Source organism: Eutrigla gurnardus (assembly GCF_963514095.1).
Source record: "Eutrigla gurnardus genome assembly, chromosome: 23".
Classification (NCBI taxonomy): Eukaryota; Metazoa; Chordata; class Actinopteri; order Perciformes; family Triglidae; genus Eutrigla; species Eutrigla gurnardus.
The window spans coordinates 13,831,910-13,851,102 of NC_139934.1; the positions used below are offsets into that span (position 1 = coordinate 13,831,910).

At 42.8% G+C, this 19,193-nt stretch overlaps 2 protein-coding genes across 4 annotated transcripts in view; both read right to left on the reverse strand.

Annotated features, from left to right (window-relative positions):
• Positions 1–528: 528 nt before the first annotated feature.
• Positions 529–19,193, reverse strand: part of vgf (VGF nerve growth factor inducible) — a 150,876-nt gene continuing 132,211 nt past the window's right edge. Inside the window, exons 1-2 of one of the 2 annotated variants that reach the window (XM_084002887.1) lie at positions 4,946–5,154; positions 529–3,311 (exon numbers count right to left, since the gene is read on the reverse strand). In XM_084002887.1, the coding sequence (XP_083859013.1) occupies positions 1,138–3,261 (2,124 nt within the window). In that variant the 5' untranslated portion in view covers positions 3,262–3,311; positions 4,946–5,154 and the 3' untranslated portion in view covers positions 529–1,137. Of the gene's footprint in view, positions 3,312–4,945; positions 5,155–19,193 lie in introns of those variants that run through there. The other variant, XM_084002888.1, reaches the window with a different exon arrangement.
• On the reverse strand, positions 6,823–18,991 carry ap1s1 (adaptor related protein complex 1 subunit sigma 1; the record flags this gene model as incomplete). Of its 2 annotated transcripts, XM_084003479.1 has the most annotated exons (5): positions 6,823–12,846; positions 13,715–13,852; positions 13,941–14,049; positions 16,055–16,233; positions 18,820–18,991. In XM_084003479.1, 5 exons carry the CDS (start codon positions 18,820–18,822, stop codon positions 12,799–12,801), a joined length of 477 nt encoding a protein of 158 aa, XP_083859605.1. In that variant the 3' UTR covers positions 6,823–12,798. The 2 variants fall into 2 exon arrangements, with proteins under 2 accessions (XP_083859605.1, XP_083859606.1); XM_084003480.1 differs by lacking the exon at positions 18,820–18,991.

The following is a 19,193-nucleotide window of genomic DNA, read 5'->3' on the forward strand; positions in this document are numbered from 1 at the left end:
GCAAAAGGGTGACTCATCCGAGCCATTATAGTGGTGTTAGTGTGGCGTCCACAGCCCTTTGAATGAAATATGCTTTTTGGTGAGTTATATTTCATTATAGAGAGCTTTGGTGGGCATGTGCGAGTGGACATCATGAAAAGGTGCTGTTCTGCTCAAACTATTTCATTCGCAGCATTTTCATACAAATAACAAAAAAATGATACATTTGCATAAAAATGTATTCATTTTTTTAGATAGTTAATGGCTTTGGCATGAGGCCATTCAAAAATTAGGTATGATATGTGTCGGTTGATACACAATATTGACAAAAGTATATGGACACCATGTGGTCTGGGGATGTTTTTACTGGTTCGGGCAAGGCCACTTAGTTCCACGGAAGGGGAAATCTTAAAGTTCAAGCATACTATGATATTTTCAGGAATAGTGAGATGCCAGTATGTGTCAACAGCTTTGGCCTTTTCCTGTTTCAAAATGACCCAATACAAAGAGTCTCCGTAAAGTAATGGTTTTCCCCTGTTCCTACGTCTGGAATGTTTGGTGTCCACATACTTTTGGCAATTTAGTGTGAATCGGTTCCGTAAGACAGAAAATGTTTATGAAATATTGTTCAAATGTCCCTGCCTGAGATAATTACACACTTATTCTCTTTGTGTTTAGACAGTAAAACTCCATCATCCATCAAACGTTTCCATCACTGCCTATGATCCGACTCTGAAAAAAGAAATGTATATATATTTTTTTAAAGGTACAGGTAACAACATATTCAAGCGTCCTCCTTTGTTGGCATTGTAAAACGTCCAAATGGAGAATGTTGTCATGCCGGGAGTTTGGATGAACAGTTCTAGCATGATACAAACCTTTGTCGCGGCATGCTTCCACATTCATCCCGAGTCCCCTCCTTCACAGAGGAGGAGTGTCTCCTTCCTTTCATTTTCCTACCAAAGTTACATTTCATCCAGACTACCTCTGGAAAAACAAAGTCCTCCTTAATGTCCTCCCGACCAAATAAAATAGGAGAAAGAAACTTGTTACATACGTAAAACAAAACCCGCAAAAAATAATCGTAAATAAATTATTTTCTGCCCATCTCTCCTCTTTTCTCCTCTTTTGTCTTCTTGCTCTCCTCACCTCCTCCTTTCAGTCTGACATCGGCCTCTTCATGAGTATCTGCTGTATGTATTTCTCCAGTTCGTCATGGCTGCTGCTGTCTGGCTGCTTTCCCGCCGCGTAATAATCTTCATTTCTCGTTGCTGCAGGTGCCGGGTAGTAAAACCTCTGTTGAGGAGGGATCCGTGGAGTAGAACGTGGTTTGGGGATGGGTACCGGCTGAAACCGGTAGCCGGTGTAGTAAGGCCTCCTCTGGAGGCCTGCGGGGGGGTTTCTCAGACGAGGTTGGACCCAGCTGTGGTAGCGGCGTTTGGGAGGGAAAGAGTAGGTGTCATCCATGGAATTTCCCAGGTAGTTGTTGAGCGCGGGTTGGGGGAAGTAGTAACGGGGTTTGGGTCTGGCAGGAGGAGGGTAATAGATGGGGTAGTACTCTGGGTACGGCTTCCTCTGGTAGTAGGATGGGTACTTGTAGGGGTACATCGGGTAGCCAGTCCAAACGGACTTGGGCGATTTGAGCCAGAGGTCCTGTTGGAACGACAGAGGCTTCTGAGGTTTCGGCCAACGATTCTGATTGGCTAAAAGAGGCTTTGTGGGTTTGCTCCAGGGATCCTGCGACTTTGTTTGCGATTTCTCCTGCAACCAGGTCTTTAGGAGATTGACGCCCGGAGACGGTTGCTTAGAGACAGGGAAGCTATTTGGACTGGCTGGAATCTGCGAAGCTGAGAAACCATTGGATGAGGAGAACTGAGAAGACAGCTGGGTTGGAGGCCGTTGCCAACGAGACGCCATCTCAGGCGCCACGTCTTTCTTCTTCTTCTTCTCCACATCGCTGATGATGTCCACCACGTCGTCGGCCGGGAGGTGAAGCTTGTTGGAGATCTCGATCAGCTTGTCGATCGTCTGGGGATCGATATCGTCCTCCTCCGTCACCTCCTGTTCCTCATCGGACCTCTTGTCCTCCGCGGCGTTGGACAGCGATGAGCTGTACTTCTTGTTCCCGTTATTCTGTTTGACCATGTAGCGCAGCAGCATGTCCGAGGCGATGTCGGCCAACTTCTCCTCCTCCATCTTGGCTCTCTGTGCCTCAGCCGCCTGCCTCCTCATCTCCTCCTGCTCTGCTTTCGCCCGAGCTTCCTCCTCCTCGGGACTAAGCACCTCCTCTTCTTCCTCTTCCTCCTCCTCCGGTTGATCATCCTCCATCGCCTCCTGCTCAGCCGGAGGCTGCGACTGTGCTGCGTTACCGCCAGCATAATTATTGTCCTCAAAGTCGTCCATGAAATTGCCTCCCCTGAATGTTGGGAAGCTGAGGCCTTTCTGCGTCTCCTCCTGCCACTTCAGCTTCTTCTTCGACATGGCGAGGTCGTTGCCTTTGTTGGCTGGTATGATGTCGTTGTAGCTGCTGTAACCCCTGCTCTCTCTCTGGTTTTGCTCTGAGTCTCCCTCCCTCTTAGTGGCTGTGTTCAAGCGAGGGAACTCCTTCATCATGGTCTCGAGGTTCTTCAGCTCCTCGGGGCTGAGCTGCTCCTCCTCCTCGTTGCTGCCTTGTTCAGGGCCGTTCGCCCCCTGCTGGGGGGGAGCCCCATTCTCCCCTCTTCCATCTAGACCAGCGGGCTGCCGCTCTGTTTGGACCTGGACCGTCTGACTTGTGGTATGACTGGTCACCTTTTCTGTCATCCTTTCCTCTTCCTCCCTGGCTCTCTTCCTCTCCTCTTCCTCCTCTCTTTCCCGCTCTTTGCCCTGCGCTGCCATCAGCTGCTCTATCTCCTGTCGTCCGTCTCTGTCTCTGTCCACTCCCTTCATTGTTCTCACTTCTCTGTACTCTTCTTCTTTTTCAACCTCCCCCATCTTAATTGCTCCCTCCACTCCGTCGCGCTCCCCTCCCTCCCTTCTCTGCTCTACTTGTGAGCGATTCAGTGCCTCCAGCAAAACCGCCGCTAGTGTTTTGGGATCCACATCTTTGAAGAGCTCCTCTTCTTCCTCTTCTTTTGGCATCGATCGCCTCTCCTCGTCCTTGGTAGGAGGAGCATCTCCGCGTGGGCTTTCAACGTCTCCAGGGGTGTTTATCGGGTTTGGGGTGGACAGATGGAGGAAGGAAGCCCCCGTCAGGAGGAGCAGGACGGTAAGGGCACTTGAGGTGTGGTGGTACCCAATCATGGTCACTCAGAACAGCGCCTGAGGTAAGCAGTGAGGGGGATCAGAAATGCCTGAAGCAGAGAGAAAAGCACATCTTGAGTTTCAATTACTTTCAATAAAAAAAATGTAAAAAATTGCACCCTCTAACAGAAAAATCCCAGAATCCCAGAAATGTGACCATTATGAGACGAGTCTGCACGTTAAAATGATACTACTGTGTCCCCAAAGAAGCAACATATTATATAGTATTAATATACAGTTTTTGGTTTTGATTTAATATAACATTAAAATACCTGGTAGTTAAACCTCTCTACCCACATTGTTCACATGTGAAAATATAAATTTGCAGGTGTGCTCATTTAAATACCATCACCAGGAGCACCACTGCATTTTTCTGTTAGAAAAACATAAGTGATGGGGTGGGGGGGTGGGGGGTCGTTTTTATGGACGACCACCACCGTGTTGCATGGCAGCACGCCACACTGTCTGCTGCAGTTACTTTTAGGACACTGCAAAAAAACATCTGCAGTAATTGTGTCTATTATAGCTTATTTTTCCAACAGTAATTGATTTAATGATAGTATAATTGAAAAAATAATAACCTGATATGAGACGAGATTATCATTATTTTTTGTAATAAAATACAGAATTTTAGAAATCATTGTTGACACTGAGATGAAACAGGTGAAATTGTTGTGGGGGAAAAGAAAGCCAAACACTGACTGGGCACGTTCTGCAGCGGAGGTGCTGGATTGCAGGGGATGCGTGACGCCTGACGTGCGAACACGCAGCGAATGATTGATGAACGAGTGGCTTCATCTCCTCCTCCGTACATTAAGCCAACACATGCATCTGTCTCCTGACTGCAGAAGGTGTGGGCTTTCTGGCCCGAGCAGGTCACATTACAGTGCACAGCTGCAAAGCGGATAAATAATCCGCTTTTGAGAGGAAATAATTAAGAAGAAGAAAACAATAATCAGTGAGCATGAAGCCACCTCCAGACTTCTGTCAACATGAGTAACCTCCCTGCAGCCTACACGCTGTCAACCTCCAAACCCCCAACAACCATGGACGTCAGTATTATGCAGACGTTTCAGACACGACAGGGGTGTCATGTTTAATTATTATTATTTATTATTTTACCGTCACCACACCTTTAGGAACCGCTGGAAGCAGCTTCAATCTACTTCATTTTTCAATCTGGTTATTTTTTGGCAAAGCCAGCCATGGTGATGGAGGGCTGGAGATGACGATAATAGCAATGATGGTGATGGTGATGATGATGGTGATGATGGGGAGGAGGAAGAAAGGGAGGAGGGGGACCACACGGCCCCCTCTGGGTTGATCATAAACAAAGGAATATGTCTAGTCCAAGTAACAATAGTCAGCTCAGCGGCCGCGCCACACATTGCTCATTAAAAAGCGCGCATATGAGTGTGACTGCAAAACAAATGTGTTTTTGAATTGATTAATTAATATATGTGCATTATGGCTAAAGTGGATATAAAACAATGAAACATCACTCTCCTATTTCCAACATTTGTTTTTTTACATTGTATGTTGCTGATCTGCTCTCTGCACAGAGAAAAAAATACATAATGATAATATTTAATAATGACTCATTTATCATTATCAATAAGCAGACAGCCAAACCGTGCGGTTTCCTTTAATAGAAGAGAAAGTAAAGTGAAGCCGGATAACTTACTTGTAGTTCGGTGGAGCAGCGGGGGGATTCCAGCTTCCCCGCCTCGACGCGTCACTCAGAGCTGCTACGTCCCCGCTGTCCTGCACGGAGCCGCTGCTTGCACCCTGTTGTTGTTGTTGTGGTTGTTGTTGTTGATGTTGTCTGCGAGTTGCTGTCTTATGTTTAAGTGTCGTCACTGTTTGCACCTCACCGCGCTCGTCTCCCGGGATTCCGCTCCTCGGCTCGTCGGATTTCAGGACCACGGACAGCGGCTGCGGCGCTCTTATACCTTGGTCCTCCCCGACCCACGTGATTCATGCGTCAAGCGGTCCCCATTGACGTCACCAGACTGGGTTTCATTCATAAGATTCCTCCCCCCGCCCCTCCCTCCTCTCCCCCCCTCTCCGATCGAACCAATTAGCTGCAGTGCTCGAGCTGCTGAATGAACAGAAGCTGGTGAATGAATTCGCAATTTATGTTGCTCCGTCTGCCCGCAGGGCCGGAGCCGGCCTTTCTGGGGACGCAGCACGTGCATTGTTCCAAGATACACGTTCACAACGATAACGTTGAAGAAGCTGAATGATGTGAAATGCATTCCTTCTCTTTAAGAATATGCAAGAGATACAATCATAAAATATGATCTCTGGAAGGACATATTGTCTTCATTCATGTTGGGCTGGGGATGTACTGGTGCAGCTCTCCATCAAGGGTCCGGGTGCCCCCAGTCCGCAGTCTTCATGGGTTTAGTTGCACTGTTTGAGTTCATATCATCAGATATGTGTATCGGGCAGCAACCTCCGGTTCCAAAAGTGAAGCCAAAGCTGAAGTGCCCTAAACTTCTTTCTGCTGGCCAGGGGGCAACTCGAGGGGTTGCAAAAAGAAGTCCGATTGCATGGATGTCTATGAGAAAATGATCCTACTTCTCAATTTATTATCTCAGTAAACATTGTAAACATGAGTTTATGGCCACAAGTCTAGTTTCAAGTCTTCTTCAGTCCAGCAGGATGTTCATGTTGTAGGTTATGGTCCATTTTGAGTCAAACAGACCATAAAGCAGGGGACGCTTTAGGGCGGGGCTACCTTGTGATTGACAGGTTGCTACCAATGCAGTTAGCTGCTAAGTTGACTTTAACACTTAGGTGTAAAGTTGACCTTCAATTACGAAGCTTACTTCGTTAACGTCACACCAGAAGCCAGATGGATCCGGATCCAGTAAGGTTGCTGTTCTGCCAAACTTATGTTAATCAGATCCACCCATCCCTCCTCCACAGTCCAAATATGGTCACTTAATGGCTAAACTGGCACCCATACATACATGTCTATTTATGTACAATGCCCCCGTCATTATAAACCCTAAAAATAAATAATCTGTGATGTGAACAAACATGAATAAAAGCAGCAACAACAAAAAACAAGTATGAGTACATGCCGATATATAGGTATATAGTTCCAGAGCCTGCATCCATAGAGGGAAACAATCAACCGGAGAGCAGCTGCAGCACCACCTGCTGGTCAACACCTGCTCTCTGAATCCAGGGTGACACGCAGTGAGTCACCCCGGAGTTCAGTGCCCGCTCCTCTGCTGCATGTTGCATGGTGTTAGCGGTGGGCATCCACCCACTCATGACACACCGCCTCAGTGTCAAGGAGCAGTGAAGATGGTACACTGTGTTTGAACCTCATCCTGCCTACCGGGGCTCCACGCTGTCCTCAGAGGAATCCTTGTGCTTTGTTCTATCAGGCCAATTTTCACTGTCCATCAGTTTGTTACTAATGACTTCATTGTCATCTTTTTAAATGATTATTTAAATACGTGTGTATTGTCAAAAGCACCTTCTGTATTGTGATGTCTAATATCTGCACATGCAAGGAGACTTACAAAACATCAGGACACATCATTCAGTTTAGCTTAAAATGGTTTATTATTACTTTTATAAAATTACATTCACACACTGAGTCCCTTTAGCGTTTGCCTGCATCACAGATTCACTAGGCTTACGACCACATGTCTCGTCTCCTCTTCCGCCCAGGAACCAAACAACTTTCAACAAGACATTTCAAATCAAAATCTTCGCTCTCTTCCACTTCAAACTCATTCTTCAACAAGACAATCACCAAATTGATTAAGTCATTGCATATGATGAGCTGGATGACCAAAGATAAAGTTCAAACAGGGCATTTAAAATGAAAAAATACATTCAACACACTGTCCAAAGCATGTCTCTTTGAAGGGGCAGCAGCGGTCGGGGTTAATGATCCAACAGGAAGTGAACAGTGAATGCTCAAATGTAGTGACGCACGTGAGGGTAGTTTGGTTCAAAGTGCTCATCAGGACGTCGAACATCTAGAAAGCAACTTTCTGAAGGCAAAATCGGGGCACTCTGTCCAATTCTGGTCACTACCAACCAACCAACCCTCCTGCAGCAATGAGCCAGGCGAGTGTGGACGAGTGAAAGTAGCTGCAACGCCACAAACGCCTTCAAAGAGACCGCCTGAAAGTGGGAGCCGTTATTGCATCATGACTACACAAGTACTTAATAGGGTTCTGCAGGGATGATGTATTTTGTGGGCCGACCTGGAAGCTGGCATCGCCCTGGTTCCCTCCACAAACTAACCACACCATGGTCACATGACTTCACGTCACCATGTAAAGCCGGACTAGTGTTGACCTTTTGTAGTCTCATTAAGCCACTTTTCAAAGACACGTAAAAGCTTCAGCCTGCATGAGTGGGGTATTTACTGATGTATTTCATGTTGTAGAATAAAATGTTAAAATCTCTCTAGCTTGTTAACCACTGTTAACTCTTAGTCTACGTATAGCTCCGATTAACACCGTGATTTAAAAACATCATTAAAAATGCACAAGACTTAATATCTACTGAACTTCCACTTTTCAACCCTGAATTGAATCTACAAACAAATCGATTTATATACATCTAATATACATATATTAAACATATTTTAGACGTCGTCTTGCTCCGTGACGTGATCGACTTTGAGACAAGGAACTGGAAGTGCGATAGTGTTTGCGTTTTAGGACTCATTCCTGCAGCACTCTATAGAAAGTACAGTCAGAGGGAGTATGGGGAGCGGAGGGGTCGAGGCTGTGACGGCAGAACAGCTAGAGACATGCTGGGATAGCAAGGCAGGACCTGTAGACGCCAGAGCAACATTTAAAGTAGAGGTGTGAAGAAAAGGGCGAGACTCGAAATAAAGATGTCTGACATTCTGATTTCGCCCCCCCCATGCGCTCTTCTTCTCCGTTTGTTCCACTACATGCTGACACAGAAAACAATCAGATCACACAGTGAGCCCTTACTCAAACATTCAGAGTTCAGCAGAAGGAAACAAAGGACTGCTGTGTAGAGACGGCGGCGCTGCAGGTGAGCTGACTTCTGTAGGATCGAGGATGCAGCGCGGCTTAGAGAACACACTGTTGCAGTGCAATATTTACTTACACCTTCTCTATCTGTACGATATGAGCAAGAGACGTGATCAGCAGGTCACACGAGGTCACAACACAAAGAAGATGAATGTCCTATTTGAAATGAGGTGTTTGTCCAGAATGTCTCCTGAGAGGACATTATATAAATGACATCCCTGTGTTATGAAAAAAAGAAAGAAACATGCATACATTTGAGGCAATACGAGGAGGGTATTCCTCCGTAGGATTACATAAGATTGGAAGATGTAACAAAAACCTAGTAAGCCACCACTGATAGTAATTAATGTTGTGTTACAGCTTAAAAGAAATGTTTCATCAGCTTAAAATTATTCATACACTTGTCCTAAAACCCGGCCCTACTTTAGATGAAAGCACCGACAATGATACCATACACCGTCATCAATAGTCACGTCAAGACAAAACGATTTTATAGATAAAGCCTAACTCTAATCAAGTCTCCGGAGAGGTAAAGGGATGCTTTGGATCTGTTGAAGTGTGGTTGTATGAGGAACGTCTCCATGGTTTACCTACAGATGGAGAAACGACTCGCTGTCAGACAACCCTTTCTGATGGGGGACTTAAGTTGCCATCTATGCTCTTTTCATCCTCCAGACTCCATTGAAAAAAAACAGTAATTTTACCTCTCAGAACACAGGGGATGCTGGTCTACCTCTGCCTGCCTCTGTTGGTTTTTGTTGTTGCGTGACTTTGGTGGTTTAAAGGGATGGTTCAGAACTAACCAAATCAATCGATCGAGGCATCGGTCGACCAGCAACTCATCTGCTCTGCAAGGTAAAATTACTGTTTTTGTCAAAGGAGTCTGGTGGTTTCAAAAGAGAGCATAGACAGATATACAAGCTTTTTTGAACAGGGCTGACTCACGTAAGGTGAAAACAATATAGCGTGCCTTTCAGAGAACCATACTTCAAATAATCAAACATATCCCTTTATTAAAAAACTCTACTGCATAATCACTTAGTAAAGCAATATTTCAGATATATTAATTTCAAGAAAACAAAGATTATTTGAATGTGAGTGAATATGGGTACGACTGCTTGCAGACAACTTTCAATAATTTATTTTCCTGAATACAATTTTTGCTGGGAAAAACATCTGGTTCATTATATATGATGCATGGTCGATACTGAGCTTCTGTACAAACCCTGCATCTGATAGAGACATCTATAGGATATCCAACATACACGTCCCCGTCCACAGCTTTTTATGAAGTAAACAAATCATGCATAACACACACACACACACACACAAACACACACACACACACACACACACACACACACACACACACACACACACACAAACACACTAACTAAATACCAGTGGTGTAACAGTTCACATTTTTACTCTGTTATTGGTGCAAGCGGAGTTCTGATTTCTGTGCCCAGCTTGGATCTAGATCCAGAATATTTTGTCTCACAAATCAGATCAATAGTTTATAAGTTCAATTGTTTGGATCAACAGGATAATAGAAAATAATAATTTGTCATTTCAGTTTATTTCTAACTTTTGTTACAGTTGGGGATGAAAAGGGTTTGGATTCAAAAAAGTCAATTCTGGATTCAGACTCAATCAAAGCCCAACATGTGAGCACAAACACAAGCAAGCTTGTTGCGTTTGCTCCACGACACTAAACGATTCGTCTGATTGCAAGCCCAACTCAGTCAAACGAAGGCAGGTTGAGATAGAAAAACATCTTTCCACTTCATCGAGGAAACCGTGTTATTGCGGTTTGCTGAACGACCTAAAACCTGAGGTGTGAACCCGCCAAAGTGTTACACACCTGAAGGACGCTGGTCGCAGGCAAATGTCTAAGAAATGCACTTTGCTTAAATTAATAAACTTCGAGGAAGAGCTTTTAAATGTGATCCTGCTCTCATCCATCACTGTAGCAGCGGCTGCTCATCCTGCCTAAGAAGGCATTCAAACAGACATCAGATTCAGATCAGTAACAACCAGGCATTCTAAATGATAAAGCGCCGTAAAAAGCATGTACGGGACCACACCATATACAAAAAATCGGTTCATTCAAATTGCCTTGGAATTTCAATACAGTCCTAACGTGTCGTACCAGCAGAACAACGTGGAGCTCCAACCTCCTTTTCATTCCATCTCAGAGGGATGTGATTTTGCAGTTGCACTTTGTTGAATTGCATAAGACAAACTTGACATTTCCATTTCGTCTGGTACATCAGTCCACTTGCGGTACATATGCATGGCTCGTATGTAAACAAGTTATTTTAGGCTGTGTTGCAAATCTCAAACGTCTTTGGTTCAGTATTCACAATCCACAACGCAGTGTCACCTGGGGGCCCGTGGCGTTGGGTAAGATGGGCCAATCACAGAAACAGCACAACTCTATAGAAATTGTTTATAACATCAAGTGTAGTTCAAATAATTGTAATCGTATAATGATGCCTCAGAATTAAGAAGTAGTAGAACATCAAGAAAGTGGAGCCAGAAAACAAAAGGATAATTCTGTTCTCTCACAATCCTCCACCGTTGTTTCAATCCTATTAGTTTATACAGCGACAGACAAAAGTACAAAAATAAAACCGGAGTTTTATCAAGCAAAATGACCCTTTAAACAAACCTTAACAGACTTTAAGATAACTATTTGAAGCCAGCTGTTGCCATCATGACTCCCATGTGTCCTGGTATTGATAATAACACACTTCAGTGGAGGAACACATATCCTGTTTGTGGTTTTCACCTAAACAGCGTTTATTTCACTTGTTGTAACCACTAGGGATAATGGCAACGATTGCATAAACACAGAATTTACCTTCAAAGTCCTGGTGGTATTCTATATTATATTTGGATTGCCACCAAATCTCATATGCAGACCCAAACTAACAATCAATGTATCTACTATATCCACTAAGTAATGTGTGTGCATCCAAAGCCTTCTTCATTTGTGCCACGGAGCTTATTTTTGTCCAGAAATTATTAAAAACACATCAAACAGCCGGTAAAATATCTAGTATATATTTTTATGAGTATTTTGAAGCATCACATTCAAAACACGGGGTGGAAAAAATCCAATAAAACAATCAATTGTGCAAAAACGTTTTACCGACATAATATATTATACATATATATTAAGTCGGGTCAATTTTTCATATGCAATCAGAGGAGTCGCCCCCTGATGGTCAGTAGAGAGAAAGCAATTTTAAGGCACTTCAGAACCGGATGTTGCCGCCTGATTCTGATTCACATGACTGATCAGCTGATCCACTGTCGCCATATTGCCATAACTGGTGAACGCTTGTATTTGTTTCCGTACAGCATCAAACATGAGCAACACTAGCGGACATGAAACAGCAATTAAAACTCGCCCAATTGAAACAGATTCCTAAAGACCTCTCTCCATTTTGCCCTCACTGATGGTGAGATGGTGTTGAGTTGAGTGTCACAGATAGAAAGATAAAATAACACATTGTTAGTTTGGGTCTTTTCATGAGAATTGTTGAAAATGCGGAAAATATAAAATAACATCAGGCTCATCATTTGAAGAGTCCCCTTATCTAATTACCATAATTCGTTGACCTAGCTGGTGTCCGAAATCACTCACTCCTCTCTACCCAGGGTGCTCTATAATGTCCTGAGCTCATCTGCAAAATGAAGAAACGTTTTCAGACAAAACCCAGGTCAAAAACACGCCTTTAACTACGTAGGTGGTGTCACAAAATTAAAACATGCCAGATCAATGGTGGCCAGCCACAATAAATTAATATTGTTTGCTAATTTGATGACATTTATGCCACATAGGGCTTTTATTGTGACGGTAAGAACGAAAGGAGCGGCATACCCTGCCGTTGCCAGTGAGAAGGCAATAAGCACTCATTAAATAAATCAAAGTATTTTGTGACCGTCTGAGTTATGATGCTGACGTGTAGCAGTGAGTGATTTGGGACACAGCTGTAGTCCCAGTCCTCGTTCAGTACCTGACAACCTTTCACAACAAGGTGCGACTGTTCAACCACATCTTTGCATCAGTTTAACTGCCAAGCTGCCTGTGACTCCAATGTCAGTATCCACTGGATTAAGCAAAGGTGGAATCCATCTCACCCCTTTAAAAATGTGAACACACAACCCCCCTGCTGTCACACACAAGTTTCAATGCATGCCATTTCCTCCTCCCCACATTCAGGACACACACACACAAACACACTCTCACACACACACACTCACACACACACAGAGAGCGAAAAGGCCCGTCAATGCAAGGATCTTTCATTCTTAACCGAGTCTCTACCCAGTTAAACACTGTACATCAGTCCCTCAGAGCCAAAGATACACAGAACCAACGGCGTCAGTCCGAGCATGTTCAATCCCAGACTCTGCCCCGCCCCCCTCTCATCCAGCCCTCTGTCTTAGTATCTATAGTCTCTCACAAGCCTGCTGTGTACTACGCCAAGCCCATCTCCTCCAACACACTCCTGGGTGACTCGTCCTCCTGGAAAGGAAACACAGACGCGTTACAATGGAGGACTTTTTGTTATTCCAAGCAGAAGTACATTATAAGAACTTTTTGATTAGACGTTACTGATAATGATGAAATTATATATAATAGCATACAAGTATATAGTCGTTTAAAGAGCAATGAATTTATATATTTTTAAGATTATTCCAACATTATAAATAAATAAACATAAAAATAAATATAACAAATAAAATAAAACCACAAAACCAAAACAATGAATGACATTGACTCTGTGCACAGAAGTCTCACAATCCTGACTCTTATGTTGTCTCGTATTATGTTTGCTAAAATCTTTTTAACTAAACAAACACGCATATAAAAGACAACAAAACAGGCAACTCTGAGTTTGGAAAAAATGGCCGAGGTCATGTCCATACATTGTACAATAAGTAGATCACGTAAAAATGATCGAGATCACGTTGATATTGCGTACAACAAGTCAATAACGTGTTCATGCATTGTACAATTAGTCCCGTCTCTCTCTTGTTAGATTCACCATGTAGGTACAACATAACTGTTTTCACTGCCAATATAAACGACAACACATGCCTGCTGCTCGCTGTAATGACGACACTTCCAGCACCCGGTGGAAACCGTGAGAATGAAGCTGTGCACGAGGTGTCATAGGTGAGGTTTGTGTTAGACTAATCAGTGGCAATCAACAGCAAACCATGCAATAAATAAACCTGAGAGTTATTGACGACCAGCTGCTGGGCCTAAATTTAGACTCTGCTTCCTCTGGTTGAAACGCAGGTTCTTGAGATCCTTAAATGTTTGTGATAAACTGCTAATTGATACAGAAAACGGCACTGATACCCAAACCCTCCGTGGCCCGGTTTACCTCCTGCAGTAGGTCGGCTTGTTCAATGGCTTTGAGGACGCTCTTCTTAGACGTATCCTGTATCTCTCCTCCCATCAGGAACTCATCTAGAATGAAGTAGGCCTTCTCAAAGTTAAAGATGATGTCCAGCTCACACACCTGCACAAACAGACACCGGTCAACAATGCTTTGACAGCAAGGGGACACTAGAGAGAGTGAGCAAACAGGCCAGGGATCTATGACTTACACTGCCAAAGTACTTATCCAGAAGCTCTACAAAGCGATGGATGACTTCCAGTGTGATCAGCTCATTGTCTTGCTCTTCAATCGCACAACAGAAATACAGGCTGGCGTACCTGCATGAACAAAAAAAGAAACAGACAACAAATATAAACAATATGATGACATCTAAGATAATTCATTCATCTCCAGTCCAAAGTAAAAACATGCACGTGGACATATGAAGTAGCAACTGTGTCTAAACCCAACAACATTAAGTGTTGAGCTGCAGTTCCATTCATTGCCACTTGGTGCTGCCTCTGAGCAAACACCAGCTCATGGGTTTTACTGTTGAGACGCCGCTGGGTGACACTTTCAAATACTTCCGTCAGACTGTTTCTACCTATCTAACAAATACTACATTAGCCAACAAATACTACATTACCCAGATTGCATCACTAAACTGAGCCTGTCTTTGTTGACACATGATTACCGCACCTACAGCTCTACCGACTGGGATTGTACGATAAGTGTTTAAACTGTGAAATGTGATTTTTTTTAACATATTGAACAATTTAACATATACACACAAATACAGCTGGTCTACTAATTAGGTTAACATTCACACAAAGTATCGGGAAAAGTATTGGTGTTGAATTCAAGCGGTCGGTATTGAAGGTTTTCAAAGGATACTCAGCCCGAGCACTGGGACAACCCTTTAACTCGTTCCTTGATTAATTGGTCTTAACATCCCAATACCCTGGAATCTATGGTGACTTCATCAAAAGGCCTGTTTTGTCCCACCAATAGTATAAAACCCAATAATAAATAGTTGCAGATTCATTTCCTGCTGATCACCATTGCTCTAACCTAGACTCAAATCTTATAACTTGGCAATTTTTTGCAATTCAGAGTCCATATTTGACTTATATCCAAAATATCCAAAATGCTAGGCTTGCAAAAAGGGGGGTTAACAGGAGGATTGTATAGAACAGCAGCTTCTATTGCAAGTGCAGTGTTCCCTCAATCCTTCTCCACTGCAGGAAATCCCTCTGTGCTCTACTCATCACCCACCCACCTGCCCACGCACAGGCTCCTTTGTGATGCGGTGCCTCCTCTGCATTCTGCTGGCAGTAATGAGCCCTGACACACACTGATCTAAGAGTGTGTGTGCGTGTGTGTGTGTGTGTGTGTGTGTGTGTAGTTAGATCACTGAGAGAGGAATGCTGGGTCTCACCCTTTCCACCCACCTAAAATCTAATGCTGCTCAGCCCACATACAAACAGACAAGAACTTTTATTGGTCCGTGGGAGGTGAACTAAAGTAAAGAGGAGACACACTAAAACCAGGAGATTCTGCTGCTTTCCTTAAGACTTTTCACTGCTGTATGGAAATGAATTCACCACTGATCTCAAAAAATAACATAACGTATGGGATGCTAAAATCAAACTCAAATTATACCAACATTATGACATCATTAGGATACCTGCCTATCGATGTAATCATCCATCTATTGATGGATATGTATATATATTAGGTATTTCCAACATGGAAAGGAACACTTGAATGCAACAATGAACTGTCACTTATGGAATGACTGCATGACACTTCTTTCTCTTGGCTCACTTGTGACGTGGGTCCTAATTAAATACAGTCTAACCAAAACTGTTAGAGAATATGGATTTCTGGTGCAGACTGTGGGCTGACGGGTGGGTTGGTATAATTAGCGGTAAGATGGTCGTGTTATTTTAAAACTTTAATATTTGGGACTTAAATAACCTTTGCAATGAAACTTGCAACATGAGTAAATTTAGGTTGCTTGGTTTTGGTGTATTATATGGGCATTTATGTTTATTCATTATTAGAATCCAGGTTGAAACTGATATTCAGATCAACATGTCTTAAATAAATAATGGTGCACACTAATAGTGATGTGTTTTTTAATACTAAGGACTCGAGCAGTCACAGCTCATTAACATTTATTTTTAAAAACTTGTCTTTAACGTTTACAATCATCCAAATGAGAAAAAATAAAGAGTAAATGGTGGAAGAAGAGAACTGCATTAAATAAAGTCACCAAACACTGACATGGACACTTCTGTAAGACACTTTCAGCAGCCGTTTATGATTCAGCATTTTTACCGTTTATAGACGATCTTGAGGTCCCTCCATTCTAAGAAGCTGCACATCTTTGGTTTGCGGGCGAGCACTATCTGCATCAGCTCTCTGACCATCTTCTTTTTGTCGCGCTCGGCTGTGGCGGTGTACCACTTCTGCAAACGCAGCTTCCCCTGCCGGCTGAAAAGCAGCATGAACCGCATCTGCACACAGACAGGAACAATTCAACACAAGGGAAAGAACAGAGATAAACATTAAAGGGTTTAAGACATATTCCATGTGGACCCATCTGATTTCATTGTTCATGACATGACAGTGTTGAATATCACAGTGATCACAGCAGTGATGACTAATACGAGCTGTCACATTAAGCCAACATTAGGGTTCACTGATATGATGATCCATCTTTATAAAAAGATGTTGGCATAGTTCTTACATCATGGTATTTCTATTTTTAATACATTTGGCTGTATCTTTGTAGGCAGTGTTATAAATAACTCAGCAGGACTGATTTGGGTCATACTGGATTTTTATATAATTCTGCATCAAAGTGATTCCGATTCTCAATAATTCTCAAATACTAGCTAGATGTACATTTACATCTGGTGCAGAAGCCTTTGTTTGAGACGGACAACACTCTGCTGTTCTTATTTGCTCTTCTTACATTTTTTTACAAAACGTATTTCAAATTAAAAGACTTCCTGCTACCTTTTCTGGTAAACATTTATGTGAAACATCTGCAGGAAGTGTTGTGTTCCATTGCCAGTAGCTTAAATATTACTGAAAGGGGGAAACCCCAGAAAAGCAGACAATAGGAACAAATTAGTTAAATAAAATATAAAAATGTACAGTATCTTGATGCAACCTCTAAGGTATATTAAATAGTGATTTTTATCCATCACTTCAAGTATATTTTTTATCTACATATTCAACAGTCAGCTTAACATTTGAGAGAAAATTCTTCAGTCCAAATACCTAAGTTGGTTTTCAACTTTCAACCTTTACACCAGCTGCCCTATGACCTCTTGGTCACAGTTGACTGCAGAGACTAGCTGGTGACGACAGGGAAGCATTTAGCATCTCAGACATTTTTCTCAAGAGTTGAGGGAGACCAACACAGGAATAAAAGAAGAATAAATACTGGTATTACACTACATTTGGCCAGTAACAGGACATGCATCGGGATCACAATAGTGCTCTACAGGGAGAAACACACAGAACCCACATAAACTGATAAGCTACTGTAAAGGTGCATTTTATTCACATGCAAATACTTGATGCAACTATGAATATCAACACAAACAGTGACTCTGGGATTACTACAGCTTTAATAAAGCTCTACAGCTCACACCATCCTAACACACATCTACTGCCCCACCTGTAAGGTATCTTTACTTACATTCTCCTGCTACGCGTCTTTACCTCTGTATGGATTTTATGAAAAAGAGACAGTGTGGGAGGTGTGGTTCCTGTTTATTTTACCATAGCAGTTTATTTATTTATGTATTTGTTTATTTAAAAGGGATAATGCACATCAATTGACATTTCTAGTTGACACTCAAAGTGTAGACGTGCCAGAGTTGGCAAGAAAAGCTCATTTTCATCTGTAGTCCCTTTGCAGGTCAACACATCATCATATTACATTAATAAGAAAGAAAGCAACAAAAAAAGAAGGAAGAGAGAGATAGAGAGAGAAAAAGTAGACCAGCTTTTTTGAGGAAGCTTATTAATATTGTTCAAGTAAAAATAAACGGCAGTTAGTTGAGTGCAAAGGAAACTTTAGAATATACTTAATTTACGGCTTCACAGTTGACCTCATATGGCAATTAAGACAGAAGTTGCAGCTTTTTTTGGTTTAACATCAAAATTAGACAATGAGCTATATCTTCTGTGAAAAACATTTATAGCCAAGTATACAAACATATAGGATTAGTGGTTATTTACACAACGACTATTACTACTTCTCTTGGCCATGCATTGTGTCAATACATTTGAGCCGCAGTGCTCGACAGTAAGACTTGCAAAACAAATAAAGTTTTTTGACTGTGGGGTGAAAAGTTTGATGAACTTGTCAAGATCACAATGAATGAATGTGTAAATTGATGCATGTACAACACATACATTTCCCATTTTCTAAACTAAGCTTACATATAATTGCACCATATGCCAAACAGCAATCACTCAATATATAAGGGGAGCAAATAGCAACCATATGTTTAGCTCTGGTCACCAAAAGCCAATGCCTGGCAACACATTTTGAAGGTGTTGAGCGCTAAACAGTGACTCAAGGGGGGGCAACTTATTAAACAAATAGTCACCGTGCACTGTAATCTAACTGTAATCTAATTATCGATCCATTGCTGTAAACTCAAGCAGAGAAGCAATTATCAACAAGCAGCTGACTAACATTCATCTAACTGTCACCTCCTTTGTTGACACTGGCTACAACCTGGGCCTAAACTCTTTACCTGCGACGATGACGCTCGGCATTTATTAAAATATTAAATTACCACTGTCATGCTCAATTTAACTTGGCTGAATGTCATTGAGATACAGCTATGCTAACACTACACCGGTCATATGGCAACTGAAAGCCTTACAGCGAGTTACAAAGTCAAAAGTATTTCCCACCTTATGCTGTTATACGGCCTGTTAGCTTGCAGGCTATGCTGACAGCAGCCAGGTGAAGGCGACGCAGGTGGACACTTCCTGAAACCAGACACCTTGCTAGCATTAGCTTAGCGCCCGGCTCCTGCCATGTTTCAAGCGACAGCGAAGCGGTGACTTACCATTTCTTTCGGGCTTTTACACGACTGTGACGGAACGGACGAACACTCCGCCTCCACTGCCTGGTCCACGGAAACGAATCCACCTCAGCTAACGTTGACAGTGCATGTCTGTGGCAGACAGCGTACTAGGTAAGTGGGGCTGCGCTGAACCCATTCCCTGCTACACGGAGCAGTTCCGCCTTCGGTGAGCATGCGCACTGCGTTTTTATTAGTTTGCCCGGAGCTTTGCCTCGCAGGTAACAACTTGGATGGAGCTCTCTTTGAATTCATATTGAATCACAATCAATATTATGAATTAATTTGTTGAAGGTGTGATTACAACACCATCTCACCTAAGGTTGCTAAATATTGGCTTCTTTTGATGAGCTAATTCT